The sequence below is a fragment of the Bombus bifarius genome, unplaced genomic scaffold, assembly GCF_011952205.1.
Source record: "Bombus bifarius isolate JDL3187 unplaced genomic scaffold, Bbif_JDL3187 scf7180000008000, whole genome shotgun sequence".
NCBI classification, from domain to species: domain Eukaryota; kingdom Metazoa; phylum Arthropoda; class Insecta; order Hymenoptera; family Apidae; genus Bombus; species Bombus bifarius.
The window spans coordinates 1,866,619-1,889,583 of record NW_022884379.1 but is presented as its reverse complement, the minus strand read 5'-3'; the positions used below and the strand labels follow the sequence as shown (position 1 = coordinate 1,889,583).

General features: G+C 36.9%; 1 protein-coding gene and 1 long non-coding RNA gene across 11 annotated transcripts in view; one reads left to right on the top strand and one right to left on the bottom strand.

The window, feature by feature from the left end:
- Nucleotides 1-22,965, bottom strand: part of LOC117206270 (whirlin) — a 105,681-nt gene that overhangs the window by 6,170 nt on the left and 76,546 nt on the right. For 8 of the 10 annotated variants that reach the window (XM_033445441.1, XM_033445444.1, XM_033445446.1 and 5 more), the window contains one exon: nt 4,434-4,658. The exons of the other annotated variants lie outside the window; for them this stretch is intronic. In XM_033445441.1, the coding sequence (XP_033301332.1) occupies nt 4,434-4,658 (225 nt within the window). The remainder of the gene's footprint in view (nt 1-4,433; nt 4,659-22,965) is intronic. 10 annotated transcript variants of the gene reach the window in all.
- On the top strand, nt 12,905-21,294 carry LOC117206275. The gene is made up of 2 exons (XR_004487370.1): nt 12,905-13,487; nt 20,231-21,294. It is a non-coding gene; the product is annotated as an uncharacterized LOC117206275 (long non-coding RNA).

Sequence of the window (22,965 nt, the reverse complement as noted above, 5' to 3'; positions counted from 1 at the left end):
GTGGTGGTGGTAGTGGTGGTGTTTTGTCGTGCAATTATTTTACGATCGAATTATATTTCATTTCTTTTATTCTCATCGAAATTGCGATTGCACGATCAACTGTCTTAACGCACGGCATTTAACGAAATTGGCTCTTCAATTTCAATTTTTTAACGTGCAGAAAAAGACGAGAGATCATGAGACGATGATAGAAATGATCGTGGCACGTGAATCCTTGATCAAACCTTTTAAACGAGTATCTTTCCTAGACTAGTCACGTATCTTTCCTCGTCAAACTGGTCGAGTTTCACGAATTTCGAAATTCTCACGAAACTCCTTGCTCTTCGTTCAATTTCCAAAGCAAACTCGGTATTTTTTCTGTTACGTCGCTTGAGGAATTCCTAACTAGTGTTTAACTTCAGTTGTTGAGTCAACTCGCGAGTCCCCCGAGCGAATTCTGACGCGTTCGTTAACATTAGAACTACCAGAGACGACAAAATTACTGATTCGTAATTTTCCATGAGAATCTTATAGACTTACAGACTTATGGATTTTTGTCAGATTTTATAGATCTTTAACATTTGACGGGCCTTCGAAATTTTCTCTACTTTCTACACTTTCTAGAATCGTCAAATTTTTGTCATTTTTACAGATCCTATAAATTTATATAGATTTGAGTAATTTTTTGTAAAATATATGACTCAAGATTTTTATATTTTTATTGGAAAATATTTCTCTCCTCAAATTATATATTTCTACATGTCGCTGTCATTTTGATTCTTTTGATAAAAATTCTGTAGAATATTTTAGTTGTTGTTTAGTTCTAGTGTCAAACGTTTTGATTTATACAGAATTCTCGGTTTCGTTTTGCGAAAAATGAAATTCCACAACGTAGATTCCGGATCGTGTCGAAATTCGCTCGACTTCTATCGCGTGCGTCAAATTTCCACCGACACAGATGTAGCCGGATCCGTAGGTCACGGTCGACGGGCATGGAAATCGAGCGAATTCGCGAACCAAGTTTCGCGGCCGGCCTCCTCCTTGCATAGAGAAACGCGAATCGCGAGCGGTGAAAGTGTTTCGCAAGCGAACGCGGTTTGTGTGACGAGAACACGCGAACGCACGCGCGTTTATTCGCCCCGTGAATTTCTCTTCCTACGCGTACCTATGTGTCAACTCGTAATTGCGAAATAATTAAAAAAATAACGAAAATGGAAACGATTCTTCAATAATTCTTTATATTTTACGGCGAAGCAAGAATGGAAAAAATAACAGTTTAGGAGAAAAACTTAGATCTAAAGATTTTCTTTGAAATCAACTGAAAATTAAGCAGTCCAAAATTAGGTCACATAACTGAAATCCAACCCGAAATGTTGTCGTCGTTTATAAATCATCAATATATTGAAAAAAGGACAATCTTTTAAGTTTGCTAAAAATAAATGATAGATACGTGGAGCTTTATAATAACAATATTATAACAATTGAAATTTTGAAAATTGTAGCGAATGATTAAAATAAATTGGAAAATTTCTCTGTTACAAGACGATTAAAGCTTCATTATATTTCTCTTCTGTAGTTTTCAATTAAAATTCTCATTAAAAAACAATATACGAAATGAAAGATTTAAACCATTACATAAAATGTACGTAACTTGTAAATTACATGACGCTGTAGAGGTTGAAAATCAATCTGATACAACGACAATAATCCAAATGACGCGTGAACGATGGTCGTCGAACTGAAACTCGTCAGGGAGCCATTTCCTCGCGGATTTTCCGGTTCCCTTCGAGTCTCCTTGTTCGGTGAAAACTTTTGTCTACGCTTTCTCTACTGATTTATCGTCATCGATGGCGTCCCATTACTGATCGAGACTTTCTTCCTACAAAGATCCTATCTTACGAACTCTACAGCATCGTTCTATCGATTGTCTACGTACGTTCAGGATCCGATTGCACGTTTCTAATCTCTAACGGCGGTCTCTATAGTATAATAATTGAATAACATGAAACGAACTATACTAGCATCTACGTTTCGATTTTACACTCCGTTTACCGATTTTAAAGTCGCGAATATACAATGATGTGGAAAAGTTCCTAGTCAGAAAGGTTCTTCATTTTATGTTCCAAAAACGATATCTAAAGGAATTTTAACTAATTTAGTAAAGAATTTAAATAATTTAGACCGCTCATTTTTATGCATTTATGGAATATTTAAAGGCTCAAAAATGCATAAAATACAGGTAAGATGCAAGAATATAAAAATACCTAAAGTAGGGTAGATTGTTATAATAATTAGTAAGTGTATCAAATTTTTTCTTAGATTTGATTTCTTTATCTGTGTTTATATATATATATATATATATATATATATATATATATATATAAAAATGTGTATTTGCATAAATATGTGCAGTCTACTAATACTATACGACAATGTAATAGTATGTATTCGTTTTATTGCTTTCTTTTGCTTGCTATTCTTTCATAGTCAGTATCAGTTAAAATTCTTTTAGACACCGCTTCTGGAATATAAAATGAAAAATTTATCCAACCAAAAACATTTGCATACGCTACTGTACCTGACTATACAACCTATACAGCTACACTGTATTTCGATGTGAGTAAAGTGATCGTGCATGCCAAGACATCTAAATATAATGTAAAAATACACTTTGACATATGTTCAGACGGTGTATATATAATTATATATTTATGCTCGTGTTCGAACGTTCTTATAATTATATATACATTGCATAGATATTATAGTAGTCGTGCGTTGAATATATAGTTAAGGATAAATCGAAAGTAGCATGTGCAAGACATCTAAGAAAAAACACGTACACACCTAACGCTATTTCGACTAAATTCGCTAACTCTAAGAGCAGAAAAAGAAAAATTGATCTTGGTAAAAAGAAACAGGGATAGAGAAAGAAGTAAGAGACAGACAGATAGAGAAATATATATGTAATGTAACATATAGTAAAAGAAAGACAGAGATCTAATTGGGAGAATTTCATGCCAAAAGGGATGATCGTTTCCGATGGCTTGATATTAGACAATTAAATTAAAATAACTTTTAATTTTGAATGATTATCGATTATGATTTTATTTTATTTAACCATCACGTAAACCGGTTAAAAATAAATATTTTCTTCTTCATTTTTTCCATTAAAAATTAAAGAATTCTATACTTTGAAATTATAAAAATTACCGATTTTGTAAAAACCAGAAATTTTCATTCTCTTTAATATATGCGTAACGGAATAACCGCACGTTTAAAGTTTGCATATTTTCTTCAGTTTATAACACAAGCTTCGTGTAAAATAGTGGAAAAGTTTTGTTTCACCATGGTGAACTTGTACTCAAGAAAGTAGGAAAGTTCTGAGACCATAATGCTATCGGACATTATCCTACTATCTGTTAAAAAATTAAATTTTTGTTAAACAGGTTTACCGACTAGTTCGTAATATATTGTCTAACTATTGTCACTACGTTTTACAATCGTATCTATTAGTTACTTTACTAAATATCTCATGAATATTACGTTAGAATTTGTCACTAGTTTGTCTATTGATCTAATGTTGGATTCGATGAAACGATACTACTGATGAATACATTTTTTTGTTCATTTTCTGGAACAGTCCCGATCCCAAAATTTGGCTAAATTTTACACCCGATATAAAATTATTTTTCGGTCTATTTATAAGTAATCACAATTGTCTTCAGTTCAAGAGAAACAAAAGAACGATAGGAATTCCTTGATTAATTAGACCTTCTTGGATGAATCGATTAGTTAATAAGATAAAATAAAATTCAAAAAATAAATAGAAGAAAAGTATCCATCGCATTCTTCCTGCTTCTATATAGATATCAGAAAATTGTGATTGGCGATCGATTATTTACCTCTTCGATTTACAAGCAGTTCGAGGATACGAAGCCTCGAGTCGCAACCGATGCGAAGATCTCGAAAAGTACCTTGAAGAGTTCGTCCATCCCGACTCGCGTAAAAAATCGAAGAGCGTTAAAAGCCTGGAAATTTCAGCCTAGCGATGTACAAGACTCGCGGATGGAAATTTGCAAATTTGCATTACTCCAGACGATTTTAACACTAGGGAGCTTTTAAGATACTCGAGATCAGATTAAGACAGTCAGGCCGTTCAAGTTTCAAGAAAACTCGTCGAGAATTCCACGGTCGTACGTCGCGACTCGAAACGTTTGACGCGACTCGAAACGCTTCGCGAATGACATGGGAGAACAAAGAAAGAAAAAAAAAATTGAAATTTTAAAGTACAGTAAAACAAGAGAGGCTTTAAAAGTGAAATAAAAAAGAAAGAAAGGAAAGAGGAAAATCAAGAGAAAAATCGATAGACAGAGAGAGGAACGAAAGAGAAAAAAAGAAGTATCTGTGCGTGGTAGACTTTTGTGTGTTGGTGGTTCGTTTAAATTTAAACTTACGAGGGGCCTGGCGCCCCAGTACCAGGATTTGACACGTTGCGTCAGCCCACCGAGCAAGTGGGACCTCCAACCACCGAAACCTCCACCACCTCCACCCTCTGAGCTCCTTTCCTCCCTTCCTTCGTCCTCATCCTCCTCCATATCGCGATCCCTTTCCGTTCCGCCTCCGCGTCTCCCATTACCGATCATCTCGGCGTCGCTACCATCGCAACCACCGTCGCTCTCCTGCGTCGCGACGCCGGGAGAAAAACATCGAAAGCCACGTGTTAGCCCCGTCAGCCGATACAACGTTACATTATAGTGTAACAGTTTCGTCAACGTAAGTTTATTTTTTCCATTGTCAAGCCTTCCTTCCTTTCGTTTCACTGTGTTTATTTTGTGTTTTGGAATTACAGAGAGTTTTTTTGGGGGGGAGGGAGAAGGACGGTAGCTGTTGGTTGTTTTATTATAGAGTTATGTAGATAGGGATTAGCAGTATTATTGGTATAATATATAGGGTGGATAATGTTAATGGTGAGTTTGAGTTAACGTTGTGGTTAAGATCTTCAGATACGAGCTGTAGGGATTTAGGGAATTATCCTTGTGACTACTACTTTATTTTAGTACATGGCTTAGCTACGTATTTTATTACATAGCTTACGAAATAACGATCTAGAATTACGTAGGTGGTACTATTATTTTACATGTAAGTTAGAATCATCCGCAGCGTAGAAGAATTTTCCCATAAATCTTCACGTGGCGGATCATTTTTCTAGTATCAAACTACGCTCTATTTAACGAGTCAGCAGAGGTAAATAAAGCTATCAGATGAAAATCTATAAAATGCTATAGTATAGCTGCAAGTGAGCAATATCCATTTTTAATTTCTCGTAAATTGAACACTTTCAAATATATACGAAAAATACACTAAAGATCTTCTATAAAACTCATCGATTTCGTACGAACACATTCTTTCAGTGATCCGTGCACAATCTACAACCATTAGGACCATCAAGAGGGATTCCGTTCTCAATTTTCGCAAGCAGTCAGTGACTGTTCAATCGTCTCGTTAAGTTCCATCCCGGGCAATGGTAACGTGCACGCAACTATTCCGCGATTCCGTTATCCGCTATTAATCCACGGCACGAAGGCGATCGATTTATATCGTAATCGCTCGCGCTGGTGTACGATTTCACGGCGAGGCGAGAAAAATGGCCCCATGGTCCCTGGACGAGCGTGACGCGCGCGGTAATCATCATTATCGCGTCAGGATCGCGTAATCCGAACCGAGCCTTTCCCATCGTATACAACCGAGATAGAATGCGTACAACGAGAACGAAGGAAAATTCTCGTTCCGTGTAGGCCTCCGATAAACCTGAGATTACAGGGAAATCGGCGCGATCACAGTCATAAGTGATTTCAAGGTTTCTCAGTCGGGACCGTAGATAACTTTTGATTGCACGGATCGCGCTTCCTCTTTCTTCTTCTTCTTTTTTTTATCCCTCTTTTTTACTATCTTACATAGTAAAAATGGTTTGTATGATGTTTAGCGATGGATAGAAGCTATGAGGATCGTTTAAAGGAAACTTTCAATCTGAAGGTTTTTATTCGAAAATTCAGTAGAATGTTCCAGCTATAATCAGACAGGTACGATGATCATAGCTTCTCGAGGAATCGAAAAAGTTGCGATTTTATCTATGTTATTTTCTGGCGTTCTTCAGTTCATTTCCGATTCGTGAGCTTTCCTCGTTTCTCGCTGAAAATAGTTCCTCTAGAATTTTCTGTATTATGGGATACTTGGCCTTTCATTAAGATCAATAACGATTGATTTCTTGGTTTACGATACTCAATTAATTATATTCTCTATGTTAAAAAATATATACATCTAATATATAATATAGGAATTTTTATCTATTTCGTTGTAATTTAATATCTAATTTTATATATCAGTTCCCTATGTATTTGTAACATATTCTCAGCTGTTCGTACAACGTTTCACTTGATCCAGTCCACCTCTAAGGAACTCTATCCGATACTAAATATAATTCCAAAGCATCATCTGTCTTTCATTCTCTAAGACCACAGATCCACAGAATCGTCATTTGATTCATATTATCTCATCACACGCAATCCATCAGGACACAATATGTATTATTCTATAATAGGATCGGCTGGCTGTGCCAATATATAACCACAAGCGTGCAAACAACGAAAGGAGCATCGCGTCGCGGTAGAATTCCGATTGTTACTGAAACACTTCTCCCAGAGTAGCGTTCGATTGTTTGCAGCAATTAGAACAGGTGTCCGCAATTAGCGGCGTGGAGAAGTCTTTGGAGCGCGAAAGGGTCGCGAAACCGGCGTCGTATTTCGCGGAATATCTCCTTAGCGACCGTGGAAGCGTGCAATTACCAACCGCCAATTAATCGTAATTAAGGGACGAAGATCGCCCTGGTGACCGTTTCCACGTATCATTATGTGGAACGTCGCGACCGATCGACTATCTAACTGAATATAACGGGATACTCTAAGAGTAATTCGTCGTCGTGAGGTAATCGTGTTAAGTAATTCGTAGCATATTATCGTTGTGTAGATTGATGGAACAACCTTAATTACTATGGCTAACAGACGGAGTGACGGTAATAGAGAATGGAGAAACAAATAGATGTGTGGTGGAATGTTGGAAGATCACTTAGTAGTAGTTATTATATATAATATTATATATATTATATAAATAATATTTAGCATTATTCTTCTGTATAATTAAATAATCGAAAATTGATTCTAGATATTCGTTATGGCCGTTAAGTTAAGAGAGTTTCGTTAAGTTGATATTAAGCGTGATTTTAGTACATTAATTGTATGTATAGAGGAGATGAAAAATAAGAGTTGATTGTGGGAATAGAAATTTCGTACGAATAAAATATTTACACCAACCAATTGATGATGAATTTCAAGTTACATTAAAGATGCGAATTGTTTTATATTTTGGCAAATAATATAGTTATCTTACTATGGATTGTATATTGACTTATTTAACTATTTTTGATATATTTATTTACATTGTTATTTATGTATAGATATAATTTTTTATTCGCATTAACGAATAAAATCCCTAAATGAGAATAATGGATCAATTATTACGTTAAAAAATTATAGAATTTCATAGATATTATATCTACCTTCTTCCACTTCATAAACCATCACTTATCGATTACTATTAAAAATCAATGGTACCTTCAACCAGTTTAATTAAATACAAAAGATCAAAAGAGAACATTCTATATTTCGTAATATCTACTATTCCAAGTCACATGATATTACAGAGTAAAATTCAAACGTTCGTTGGCGAGTGATCGAGCACCGAAATTCAACTAGATACATGTCGTTAATTGACCCAGATCGTTATGGGCGTCACCGATTGCAGAGGAGCCGCTTTTCGGCCCGCTTCGTCTTCCTGGTATATAACGGAACGACTCGCCGAAAACTTTCTCCGACGCTGACCTATTATCGGCCTGCCATTATCATCGTTGTTTCGCGCAGTCGGTTAAGGTTAGTGGGTAACCGCGGTTTGTTGAATTACGAGCCGAGTGTCACGTTGAACGAGACTCAGGTTTTTCAGACTGGAACGATATCTTCGTGGAAATCTTCTTATTGCGGATAATATCGTCTTGCTAAGACTGAGTTACACGCAGATCTCTTTTAATTTCTTGTGAGATTTTGAACCACTTAAACAGTGTTTATGTTGATATCATTAAAAACGGTATAAATGTTGCGATGTTTGGTATAGATATGAGGAATTCTTTTTTTTTTCTATAAGTAATACTGCAGGTTATGCACCATTTATAATATCTGTGTAGCTACCATAATATCAGAACTTATGATTGGTGCATAATTTACGAGTATTTTATGAACCAACCGAATGATAATTTTTGACAGAAATTTTATTTGATTATTTAATTATTTACCATAGATAAGAAACAATGTGTGTGTTTGTGTGAGCGTGCGCGTGTGCATGTCGCAATGTTATTTGGTATGGATGTCGACCTCATCTAGAACGAGGTATCAATTCCACGATTTCACCAGATCACAGTGGATTTTGCACGTAGGTGTCATTTGAAAACTGCTCTCGAAAGTCTTTGCGTAATGCCTCGACTCGGTGAATTTAAAATCGGAGATAATTCCGTAAGAATCCGATATCGAAAAGTGCAAATAAAATTCTTGTGAGGAGTTTCTTGATCGAGAAAGTCAAATAATTTTATCGTAAGAATATTTTCCTCAAGGAACGCGTGTCTCATTTCGTTGCAGAGACAATTATGTAAATGACGGTAGTTGCGCAACTATCACGCAATTCCGTGTACATGTCACGCAGATATCCAAAATATACAATTACTTACACGACTGTTATGCATTACAGAAGTTTAATTAATGTATTAAATTTTTACTGCTGGGGTTATTTATAGCTTACTTTGAAGTAAGTGAATTAACTTATACATGTTTAAGCGTCAAAGCGCTAAAAAATGCAGTAATATCATTAACAAAGTACAGAGTATGAGTTATTGTTTTATCAAGGTACGAGAAATATATTAGAATGGATAAATTGGAAGCTTGACAAGGAGTTGTTGCATTGAAGATCATTTTATTAATGTAACCAATATGGTGGTGTTATATTTATTTCATTGATTCATTTCTGCAACTTTGTATTAGTTCTTTATGTTAACATTGGCATTCGATAGAAAAGTTCAATTCACCACAAGTAACTAATCGTTTAAACTCGTATTTCCACCGTTCCACCCCACCGAATCTATTAAACTTCTCCACTCGATTAAACTCGAAACGCACCGGGCAAAGTATAATTAATCCACAAAGAGTATGCCGGTTTCGCAATTAAATCGATTCGTCTTGCACCTTGCTTGACCAGAGATTAAAGTAGTCTCTCATCGGATGATGTGTAACACCTGTGGGGTTCGACTCAAAATCAATAAAATTGACAAAAATTTTACTACCGTGCATAATTACATTCTTCGTTTATGTAAATTCAAAAGTATTGCAGAATATTTGTCGATAACTACAGCTTTTATAAAAATAGAATGCTACAAAATTTCATTCCAAGTTTAGCGTTATACCCAAGTACTAAACAAGCAGAAAAACGCATAGAGAAATTAAAAAGAAAACTTCGAGTAAACGGAAATGTAACCTATTTTTTGTGATAAAGAAACGGAATACAATCTGTAGAACATACGTAAATTCTGCTCGGCTAATAATGCGCATAAGTATCTCGAGTAAAATCCCTTGCTTCGAAGCTTCTATCGTTCGTTTTTCACGTGGCCGCTGACCCACGCGAGTAGTGGCTCGTTATTAATCGCGGTTCTGCATATACAGTGAGTCATCAGAGAGGCCAGAGCCGCGTACAAAAGTAACCACGATAAGAGGATGATCCGTGGATCGAACCGGTTCGGAGATAAGGAAGATAACCAAGAGGAGACTCGTCACACGAGAAATTGATCAAGAAACGAGCCCGTTCCAATTTTCATCGCGGCCACGGAAACGGGCTCGGACTCTGCCGTTGCTTTTTCTCGTCTCTTCTTTTGAGCCACGATCACTGACAATTGCCATCCGACCGAGGTAATAAATTCCTCGCCACTTAAGTCATAAATGCGACACCGAGGATCATCCTTTTCTCAAATCTCTGGAAAAACTCTATGAAGCTCGATTTATTTCTTCGATTCTATTACAATGACGATTCGCTTGGATTTGTTCGAAGGGAATTTAAGATGGATTATGTATGTTGTTGTACAAGCTACGTAGTATTAGGTTGTCCGAAAAGTGTCTTTCTTTTACAGACACGTCTTTTACAACGATGCATCTTTATACAAACATGAAACTTAATCTGTCGAACGTTGTGATCTTTACGTGATTACGTGATACGTGATTCGATAAAATAATATAAAACGAAAAATATTGTGTATCCATTATTTCCTTATAAAACGAAAGAAACTTTTCGGACGACCTAATGCATAACAATATACATAGATGCGTCTTTCCAAATTTATATTTTTATGAAAATTGAACAAACGATTAAAGAAATGAGAAGGAAATGGAATCTGAATAAACATTTATTTATTATTCAACAAACATTTAGCGATTTATTTATTATCGAATAAACATTTATGGAGCAACAAATCTTTTTCAAACTTTTCCTTCCTTTCTCCAACTAAATCTCAAGGTAAATTTCCACCTGAATGAGCAGCTCTAAGTGAGAAGCTAGTGAGAGAGAAAGACAGCAAGAGTAGCAATTAACGGAATATCCGATTAAGATCCAGCCGTGAAGTTTCCCAGGAAGGTCGGTTCTTCTTTCGTCGAAAAGAAGTACCGTTCGGTTGGCCCGTCAATTCTGAGTAATCCTAATTGACCGGTCGGGATGATTTGCACAGAGGAAAGTCACTTGGAAGATTTGCTAGTTGGCAGAATAAGGTGTAAATAAAAAATGGTGGTTTCTCTAACAGAAGATGACCGATTCTATGTTCTACGTAATTCTCTTGTTTGACATATTCGACTGCTCATTAACATTCGAGACGACGACTCTTCCGTGAGAATGTAGACTTGCCTGAGTACAGTAAGTGACGTTTCATTGGAGAACTGTGTCGAATTGTCTCTATAGGTTCTAGGTACACGACAGAATTTATAAATAGAAAGTTCAGAGAAACAAAAGGCAGAGGAAGAAAGTGTTACGTCCGGTGACTCTTTACATAAACCAGAAACCATCCCTCGATCAAGACGACCATAAGCTGTACAAATGTAATTAGTCGGACTTCAATAATCCTAAGGAACCTAAGGAACCCAATCCTCAATTGTTATAAAAGATCTTCAAGTCGAGAAATTCTTTATGGTTATTGTTCAATCAGGTAAAAAAAAAAATCAGGTGAAAAGGAAGGTCGGGTTTTTCTCATGTTCAACGGCCATTTCCACCCGCAAACGACTGGTGGTGGAGCGACCAACCCCAGCAATAATTTTCCCCTGTGACAGCATCGTCATCGAACTTCACTGGTTTATCAGCCTTAGATCAGTCAACATTTCTTGACTGGTTTTTCATTCGTTGACCGGTCAATGTCTTGACTGGTTGTTCGTTCATTGATCAGTCATCAGTTGTAACTTACTATTTACACGTCTCTGAGAATACGTCTATACCCATGACGCGTAGCTATTTATATCTACAAAGTTGTTGGAATAAAGTATATATTATAACCTGCTACTTCGGTGTTATAATCAGTCAACCACCTCTATTATCCTAATCGAAATAGGGGATCGACCAATCCGTGGCATCGATTACCTAATCGTAACGAGAATTTACTACTCTCGTTGATGCGATCTACCGCGAAAGTGTCTCTCCGCGAATGGTCGAACAGAAAGAGCTTATATATTTTATGATAAAAATTCGGAGAAAGGAATATTGGAATCCCCGAGACTCGAAGTTTCATAGAATAATACGTGAAGTGGTTTTTCTAGGATAAGAACGCATGTAGTAGAACTCTGATATTGCAATATTGTAAAGAACTTTTCCTCCTGCAAAAAGCGGTATTATTATAATTATCTACGAACTCATTTTTGGGATTGTTGTCGTTTTGCTTGGCCGAATTCATGGAAAGGTTTATCGCGGAAGGATGGAGAAACGGCTTAGGATTTCTTTCCATAGTGTTTGTTTGCTAATTGAGGAGAGGATTCGCGGTAGAGACCGTTTCGCTTGGCCCTGTCCTAATTAGCGAATTTTTATTGCGAGAAGAGCCGCTCTAATGGCTCTCTACGGATTTTGAGTAGCAATTAAGGAGCCTTCTACAGAAGACTAATTTGGTGAATCGTTAGAATAGACAGGACAATTTGAAACTCGTGTTTATTCGCGGTATCCTGTACTCTAATTAACGATTCTAATTTTCGATCCTTCGAAACCGTTTTGCCAGAGATCCGAGCAAGTGTATTTCATGATATAACATGATTAGTTGTCTGATTCCTTACTATCGCGATCATCGAAACTCTTCTTCAGATAAAAGACTAACTCTATCTTTCTTTGGTATTTTTTACTGATTATCGCACTATAGATATTTATGAATTTATTGAAAATTAAAAGATATAGCAATGCACATAATATACAGATATAGAAAATCCGAAATGCACTAATTGTTATATGTAATACGTATAATGCATTTAGTGGAAGAAGCAAATCTTCGATGGGCTTCCTTTCCTCTAGCATTGCCCGTAAAAATTTGGATTTGCATAAACATCAGTAGGTTACTAATTATTTATCATAGGAACATATAATAACATTTACGTCAATCATAACAATTGTATTGAACGATGTTTACAGATACAATGTATATAATACATGCTAATTAAGAAATCTCAGAATCCTCAGAAACATTCAGAAACTGTAAGGAACCGAAAACTAAACACGTAACATAAAACCGCGAAAATTATAATTTTCTTGCCACCACGCAGCCGTTTTGAAACGAAATGCACGATGAACGTGCGGTGTGGCAGTCATCCACCTCATCATCCCCTTTGTTTGCCGCCGCTCCTGTGTTATCATCATCCTCGTGCTTCCTCCGACGAGATCGACGCTTCCACACATCGTCGTACACGTAACCCGTATTCGAAGCCTGGCCAGACAACCTGGCAACGTTGTAAAACCCATTCTTCCACCTTCCCCTCTCTCACCTGTTACCTGTCCAACGTCCCCACCGTACGAACACCTATGATTGTCTCTGTTTCGCCTGCACGAAAAATCTGTTCCTCTTCGTTCGTCGTTGCCCGCGGACAATCAGGTAAACGTAAACCCAGGCCTGGTGTACCGTCACTTCACGCTCGGTTCTTGAATCAGTCGAGGCAACGCCGTCGAGACGCGTGCTGCTTCCACCTTTCTTCGATCGATCGATCGCCTATCGCGAGTAAGTACGACGTAGTTTCGATTCGTGACGATTTCGAGCGAGTTTGGAAGTTTAAAGACGACGGGATCTCTGGGATTTGGTTCGTGACATAGGAAGTACGGCTTTGCTGAGCTTGAGAAATCGGCTGAGGGATTCTGAGGTGAGTTTCTTCAGAGTTTTGGAAGTTTTGATTCGTAGAATGTAATAGATAATAGTCTCTCGGTTTAAGTTTCTAGTCAGTTCCTAATTAGTTGGTTATTCAAGTGATTGTTAGTTATCGACAGTTAGAACATTATGTCTGATACAAGATATTTAGAAGATATTTATGTGTGATCACAGATCTTAAAGACGTCTAAAGGAAACTAAACTTGGGTCAGTCTAGGAGTCTAAGCTTGTTACAAAATATAGTCTGTTTCTGTCGAGTGGTAAAAATAATTTGTACCATGTGCGTGACATGGTCTTATAAAGCAAGAGGGACATTTTAATTTCTGCCCAACAATTGTTGTAATGGTTTGAATTGGTTTAAAAATCTTTAGGAATAGAAGTAAATCTGAATCTGTAAAAGTTGAAAAGTTGAATAGTTCCCTAATATACAAATATTTATTAACATTCGAACATTTTAACATAAGAATGTTCAACCTCTTATCTTCACACCTTTCATACAATTTTCTCAACCTCTCCTTCTTCGACGAAACTTTCCCGGAAATAAAAAATATCTTAATCGGAAATATCGCGTGAGAAATATATCTAACCAATAAAACGAAGCTTTACTCCAAACGCAAGTGATGTGTGTACAAAAATGAAGAAAATCTGTTTAAGCCTCGTAATCGACGAGATAACGTGTAGGTACGATCATTATCATCGGTCCGGTTCTTGTGAATCGACGACCAATCGATTACATAACGCGTACACGCGTCGATGATCATCGAGAATTTCGAACGATGGTTAATTAGCGTGGCTAATACATCTTTCACAGCGATCATGGTAAATCGATTCTTTTCATACGAGGAACGCTATCCGGTTGTGTGTTCGCTTTTGCGCAGCAAGAATCGCTCGGCTACTTTCGACGCGATTTTTCCTCCTGCTCTGACGGTTTTAATTGGTGAACACCGGAGTGGAAAAAGATTTCTTCGATTTCTCGAACGAGGATGTGGAAACTGGGCAAACTGTCCGTTTCTAAACCAGAAAAATGATGGTCGATGAATGGATTTTTACGTACTTATGGGATATTCGAATATATAAAAGCGTATATAGTATACGATACATATGATAATATACGATATATATACTATATACTATAATTATACATATAATATACAACGTACATTGTACGTTAACGTATACAAATTATCCACAGAGAAGCACAATTATAATATCAAGATTACAGGATAAAAGTATAAGTACGCTTCTGGTAATTTTTTCATTTTGACTAAAAATAGGAAAACAAGAAATGCAACGTGCTGTTAGGTTCGAAGATATACATACTTTAATGCTGTTTTCATCTTATCTGCAAATCATTCTCTATCTAAACTATCGTTAAATAAATAATCAGATAAAAGCTGTCGAAGATCAAGTAGAATGATTATCCACTGCAAAAATGCATCGATTATCTTATCTGAAACTCTTTCTCTATCTAAACGGGCGCCAGCAACGTTCTCGTTGGTTTTTTCAAGCCTATCGATGACTTCTTTCTACTGCCAAAAAAAAAAAAACACGCGATCTGGGTTTGCGGCGCTTCGATTAAGAAACCACGGTCTGCCTGATGAAATCTCGACGCAGCCATGGAGAAATCATTAAGCCGCTCGCAATCGTTCCAGGTGCGTGCATTATGCGCGTGCAGGTGCACGTGCAACGACTAGTTTGTCTATTACTTTTATTTCCATTTCTCTTATTTAAACGTTAGTCTGTTATCGTAACTTCGAATGCAAATGTTTGATTATCAGTCGAAGCTGCTGACCAAATCAAAATGGGTTAAATTCAAATGGAGCGTTGTAGCTCTATCAATATATAATAATAATATATCTATACATATCGTTATGTGGTCATTTTGAACGAGGTATACCAATTACATTAATTAGTGATGAATTATTAGTTGGAAATAACACTTTATCATTTTATGGAATCGCCAAACTATAATACTAAATTACTTCGTGAAAATTAGACAATAATATATTGTACCACTATACACATACATTTATTATTTAAATATCATTTTAGAAGAACCTTCTTAATCCAGCTCGTAGTCCAATTTAAAAATCTGAGAAGAAAGAGTTCGTCGAGTAAGAAAATATTAGTTTGTCCAAAAAGTTAAGAAGCAACAGTTAAGAATTTGAAGAAAATCTATTTTCTTATGTACTTTTTATTTCTTTATTATTTCTCAAATAATGGCATCCACGTTACATTTCAATCTCTTTCATTTTATTAATATCCAAGCAAGGTTTTAAAACATTACACGTGTAAGAACATACATTACTATCATACTTGCGATAAATTTTATCGACGCTGCAACTAGTGGATTACACGATATATTGGAAAGCTGAGAGAAAAATCCGAAATAATCGTTGCAACAATGCAAGAATAGCGTGCATGGGTCAGATATCTGGATAGATGGTCCGAGATTTGTACGAAATGGATTGATAATTTCAATTTAATTGCGCTCACCATCGAAAAATACGGATCTGCCAGTATAACACCGATCCGGTCTCTCGATCTTTTTCTACGGTTTCGTTCGGTGTCGCTCAAGGTAACGCGAGCGCGAAAAAACGGCGGGAGAAACGCGGGACAACAAAAACCGGCGGCTCTCGAGTGCGGATCGTTGCGAAATCGACGAGGTCGCGATTGCACTTGCTCGCTAGAACAATAACGAAACACGCAGAAGTTAGAGAACGGAGACCGCGATAACGTACATCGTATCTGTCGCCGTCTTTAACGCGATTAAAACGAGTTTCCGGTCGCGCTCTGCAATTTCTACATATTTCTCCGTGGGTTGATGTTGGAAAATGGACGAGCAGAGAAGAAAAAGATATTCCAAGTAACGTTGGAATTCTCGGTATTCGTTACTTTCAACACGTTTTCACACTCTTCTTTAGTGTACACAACGATTTCTATTACTTTGTACAGTTGCGCGTTTAAAAGGTTGTCGCAAGAGTGGAGTTTCTAATACTTGACGTATCTTAATTAAGTGACGGGCTTTTAGGTTTATTGTTCTTGCAATTGCTACAGGTATGCTAATATTCTTTTGACGAGAGTAATGTCCATAAGTATATAAATATTATTGATAACTTTGATGCTTTAGATAATTTAAGTACTTTATTATTTGTTATTTTTAGTGAGACTTGGACATGTACCTATTTATTTTTATAAAGTTTCCAATATTTAACGTGTTTTAACTTGAAAATTACAAAGTCAGAAAGAGATTCATCAAAATGACAAGACGCAGATTTATTGCTTTTGCTAATACTAGTAAAAATATGTATATGTATTGTTTAGCAAGATTAATTGACTTCTATTAAGATAGCCTGATTGTCTCTGTTAATTTTCATCAGGTCTTTGCTAGAAGAACGAAAATAATTTAAATTGTTGGTAGATCCAGTATTAACTCGATTGCCTGTTTCTTTCTGCGGTTCTTCATTTCTAGGATTGATTCATTCGAGGCTGAATATGTAATTGGCTATGCTGTCTCGTCGTGCGTTAATGATTAAGAAATGACATCGAAGTTCGTTAGATCGTAGACCCACGAGTTCGAAAGCGACAAGAAAGTCCGCAAATGTGTTCGAGAAACTTTTACTTTCAGCGTCGATGTTTTATTATTGTGCAACCGTCGCAATGTGCATGATAGAGGATACAAAAAGTGGTGTGTATAGAAAGTGTTTGTAATGATTTATAACCGGTGATTGTACCAGTTAAAACAATCATTCCGCGTGTCAAATATCGATGATGGAACTCATTCTTGTCTTTCCTGATATTTCAAACAATTTTTTCTTCTCACCATAACCGTATATTGCACATTCTCGAATAAATTAAAAAACATATAAGTTCCCAACACAATTTTTTTGAGTCTTAACAGTAAAAAATATTTTAAGTAGGTTACCAAAGAAATTTCGTTAAAAAATTCTGCAAAACTGGAATATTCTCAAATTGCGATATTCGATGATCGAAAAGTTGCAGGAGACCTCGGTAACGTCTCTGGCCGGTTCAGCAAGGTTGCCCCGTCGACAACATCTAACTGTTTATTCTATACGGTATCCGAGCAGTCAGTGTGGGAATTCATATTTTTAACCGGTTTGATCGTTTCCTATCGTCCCTCGAAATGTTCCTTTCACCGTTTAACGAAACTGCCACCGTGAAATTCGAGCCGAATCCAGGGTCGAATTGCTTGCACCGTAAGCACCATTCGACGTTTCGTCCCTTGGTTTTGAAGTCGAAGGAGAACAAATTAACCGTGAATATTTATTAACTCGTTGCATTGCCATTCAGTCGTACTTGAAGTACCGAATAAATCGATGGTATAATTAAGTTTAAGAAATGTAAAAACAAAATTAAAGAGAAAGACTTCTTCCAGTTTTATGGTCCATTTTGTTGCGTGCCAAATTCGGGGTCGTTGAATTGCGTGCACTGCTATGCATATAGTGTTCCGTTCTTTGGTTCCCAAGTCGTAGTAGTTGTATTACCATTAATTTACAGAGTAGTATGAACGAGAGTTGAGGCAAACGGCCAAAAGTAGTATCATAAATTGTACGTCTTTAATGCTACTATATTATAATTATTAGAATTTATAGAGCAAAAGATGCAGGGAAAACGCAGTATTAACATCTAGTCCGGTAATTGCAAGAACTGTTGCCAATAAAAGAATAATTATTCTCTAAATTCTTCATCCTGAATTCTTCGCTACTTTATCACGCATAAACAGTTTTAAATATCGAATGAATCGAGCTCATTCAAAGATATAAAAACGAAATTAAAATTCTCCTCATTTCATCAGGTGTCTTGTAGAATTCGTTTTTCAGTTTTACGAGGCGGCACTTTAAACTTCTTTTACCGTTTACAAAACGTACAAATGATTTCGCAAGATTCACTGATATCTCACAAAATCACTAAGCTATATAAATACGGACGTTTAAAGCCGAATAATGCTGCAACGTTATATAGCGGTCTCGACGTTACGACATTTGTCGTTTCACCCCTCGAGGATCCACTTTTACGATCGTGCGCCGATTCCGCGGGAATATTACATTAAAATTGTCATTTCCGCGACAGGATCTAGAAATCCCGAGCTTCCCGTGGCCCAAAGCCACGATAATATCGACGTATAATTCGCGTTCCTTCGCTCCGACCGCTGATCCTTGAGAGATCCGGGATAAACAAGATCGTAAAACTCGCGTGGATCGGTTCGTTCCACGAACACGAATGCGACCCGCTCCTTCTTCCAAGCTTTGATCTCGGGGAATAGTTAATTGCGTGTGACCCTCTCTTTGAGGTTCGTCGCTTCACCAAATTAAATTTCATCCACGGAAGTGTACGAATATAGGAGAAATATAAAAGATCGATCTTTCTCGCGAAATTGTTTAATTTCTTGCGATGATTATATGATTGGTTGTTCACTAATTTGCTATTATTCTTTGTGAGGAGAAAATTGGATTAAGACGTATTCTGTGAAAATTCTGTAGCTTCCTTTGATATTCCTTTCGATCTGTCTGTTCTTAACAGAATACTTTCAAGAAAGATATATTTGACTGTGAAATTGAGATTCTTCGATAGATAGAAAAATTCTAATCAACATAATAAAAGTTAGAGACATAAGGTTGAAGAACGTATGTGGATCATTATGAAAAAATTGACGAAGTTAGTTAATAACGAATGAATGGCATAGGATGCTTCGTTTTCTGTGTCTGATTACGATTCAGATCATGCCGGTGGAGTGTCCAGCCGGCGTGGCCCAGTGACATTCTTCTTTTCTTTGTCACGTAGCTTGCATGACCCATTGCCCTCGACTGGCAATGACCACGATGTTCTCGTTTGCTTTTTATCGCGTTGGACTGTGATGCCACCGCGGCAGAAAATGTCACGAGTCATTTTCACGCGGTTCTCAGGAAATCACCGTACAAATTTGACGTCGAAACGAATCAGGTTATTTAGCAGCACGACATTTTCATTAGCATCACGAAGTCTTTGAAAATTCTGTTCGGTAAATATCAACACTTTAATGACTGGCAACATCAATTAGCTTGGTACTTTCACTAAAGAAATTCCATCATTAATGGATGATCTTTTTTGGAGCACGGTGTTAATACACTAGCGTACATTTCCCTCGTTTGAGATAAAAATCACATGACACAGATGTTAAATGTTCCAAGACTTTCTCCTCGCGAAAATCTGACTAAGTATCCAAATTAGACACGTGATGTTAATAAACTATTTATAGATTTCTCTAAATGCATTCACATCCTTTACATTCTAATCAAAATAAAAAAAAAAATAACCGAAAGGAGTAAATAAACTTTCACGATATACCAAATGCTATGACGATTAAGGAATTGAAATGGAAAATGATTAATTGTGATGAGCAAAGAATGAAAAGGGAGCACGTGTCTATTAATCGTACTTATCACTGTGGTTTTGATAATTTCCTAATGATTTTTGGATTTACTTAATCCATTAAGGACCAACGTTGCGTTAACGCAACGTTTAATTTGCAATCTTCTATCGATCAATTTACATTATCGAATTCTGCTTTTTAAATTCGTATCTAAGAAATGAAATCCGAAAAATTCGCTCGACATTCTTTTTGTCGTTATCCTAGATCCTTCAATTAAATTAATAAAAATTCAAATATTTGAAAGATTACAACAAATTTACCTATTACCTGATCCTTAATGGCTTAACTTTTGTTAGCATTTGTTTCAGAGAATCTAAAAAAGCCACAGGGACTAAGAAAAAGAGATCATGGAATCCTGGTTGAGCGACGTGCAGCGCGTACGAATTCCACGGCCGAAATTCGGTAGCGGGAACTCGGTGAGACGGTCGAATTCCACGGTACAGCACGTGCGACCGGAAGTGCTCTCGCGGCAGACCCAGGACGTGGCTAAGGCCACAGAAGAGTTACGACAGGCTCTCCAAGACAAGCTTTGACTGGCCGATCATCGATAAGGGACCAGCAAAAATTGATCGAGCAAAACACATTCGAGTTCGAGAGTCATCGTTGTATAAGATTCTGTACCAGGCCGTCGCTTTGTCGCCTGTCCACTTTCTTCCGCCATAACCAGAGGACGAATCGTTGTTTCGTGTTATTTCGTGACATGTTCCGTTCCAGACTCGCGACAAAGCCATTCTTGCGAAAAGGACAATAGAACTCGACGCTCGAGGATGAATGTTGTCGGACTTCCGGATTTCGCCGAGTGATGATGATGAACTGTGCTCGAGAAAAGTCGCGAATGGGGGAAACGGAGCGTTTGGTACGTCTGTGAAGGTGGATGCTGAATATTGTCGAAACGTGAATGTGGATGACAGTGTAATAGAACGGTGGTTGGTCGGATTTTTCAATGAGAATTTAATAGAAATATTCGTAAGCTTGGAAATAATTTTCAGAGCGAACGCTGATGCAAATTTGTGTTTTTACAAGCAGATAGAAGGACCGATATAAAGAATTCAAACTTGAATAGGAGCATTGAATGAAACTACTCATTTATATTGTTAGGAGACGGTAATGTTCGAATAACTAGCGTTCTATTGCGTGTGGTCTATCGTCTGAAACGTGTGTGAATACGAGTCAGTATTAGGAATCATATTTGTTCTCTGTGAAACTACATTCGGCGAGGCTATGTACAGTTTGCCAGTAGTCGCTTTCTGTTACGATTTCCATATCAAAACCATGCTTCCTTCGAACCTTTTGTAATTTATGCACGCGACGTTTGTTTCTTCTTTCAATGTTAAAAAGAGACTGAAAGATAAAAACCTGTTGAAACCGTAAAGTACGTGTCGATTATTTCATTCTCTTGCGCCATTTCCCCCTTAAAAAGACTAGAATTTAATTAAACTAAGGAATCGAATAAAAACTAAATTAAAAAGTACATTAATTAAACTATAATTGTCAATACATACTGCTGGTAAATAAACGATAAAGATGAAAAAAATATGAAAAAAGAAAATAGCTACATCGGCGATAAAGTATTAAAAGAAGTATTTAAATGACACATTTACGACTTCGTTGCGTCGTAAAGGTAAAAAAGAGATTCTTTTCTCGATCTCGGGCTCCTCTTCAAGGATATCAAGCAGCTCGTTTGCGCTCGGTCGACGATCTCTCGTCCCAAGGCCAGCAAAAGTCCATCAACGTTAACCGCCGCGAAATAGAGACATTTCGCGGCTGGTTCGGGCCATGCTATCTGTACACCATGATCGATCGGGCCTGGATAATTAATTCAGACTTGGAACACCTCCTTCGACTGGCTACGGGATCTCGTCGAGCGGATATACGGGCCATGGTGAACATCGATCGACCTGGCGTGATCAACGTCCATAAATCGAACTTGTTTCCAAATGGACTCGTGAGAAGATACCCTCGATCGCGTTGGATCACCTGTCCAGCATGGTAACCAGACTCCATGAACGTATGATTTTGTATTGACCACGCGAAAAATGAGATAAGATCGAGAGAGTAATAAGACGATGTTAATGGATTTCGGTTTGCTTCAGATTTTTTCTTTTAAGCAAATTGCAGTTGGTAAACGGTTAGTATATATGTAATTAAGGTATTGTGAAGAGACGATTGTAAAAGTAAATTGGTCAGGCTATTCTACTGATTAGAGTAGTATAGTAAGCAATCACAGTTAGGGTATTAAAGTAGCGAGGAATTGTTCAGTATACGATACGTCTACGATAAAAGGTATTTTTAAGGAAATAACTATAAAAAAGAAGTAAGTTAAGATATCGGTTATGGGTTAAGGTATTAAAGTAGTAAGCGCTCATGGTTAAAATATTAAAATACTAAGCCATTGGGTATACGAGTAAAACATAAAGTAATAAACTAGTTAGTACATATATAATCTCGATATCGTATTGAAAGGACTATAAAAGTAATATAATAAGCAATCGTGAGATCAAGCTGTTATAAGGTAATATAATATAATCATGGCATTGTGGTGAAATGATTAAAAGTAAGAAAAAGATAAGGAAAGGCTTAGAATATCGAGTCATGTTGGTAGGTTTAAGAAGATTAGCATCTTTATGCTTTCGTGTGAAAATAAAAATTGTGTCGTTAAGAGCATTCCAAGATGAATGGATAGATTGGTAGGCGTCGATCCTCTGCTTAGTCGAAAGCAAATAGTAAGTTCGATTTAATTTACCTAGTACCTGAGGCAGTTTACGAGCCTGCTAGACCGGTCGATACGTGAGACGACTCTTCCACTCCATGGATTTATCGTTTCGTCTCGCGAAATGTCAAATTGGCAGAGAGCAAAAAGCCAGAATAGCAAGATGACGTTGCCGAAAAACATCATATAACTTTCGAAAGGATCGTAATGTAAATTGTTATTATGTTACACGATGAGGCAAACCATCGAGTCATTGTGCATTTCATTTTTAATTTTCAACGTTCGTTTAACAATCTATGATTAGGTTGATTGTTTATGATAAATCGATGATAC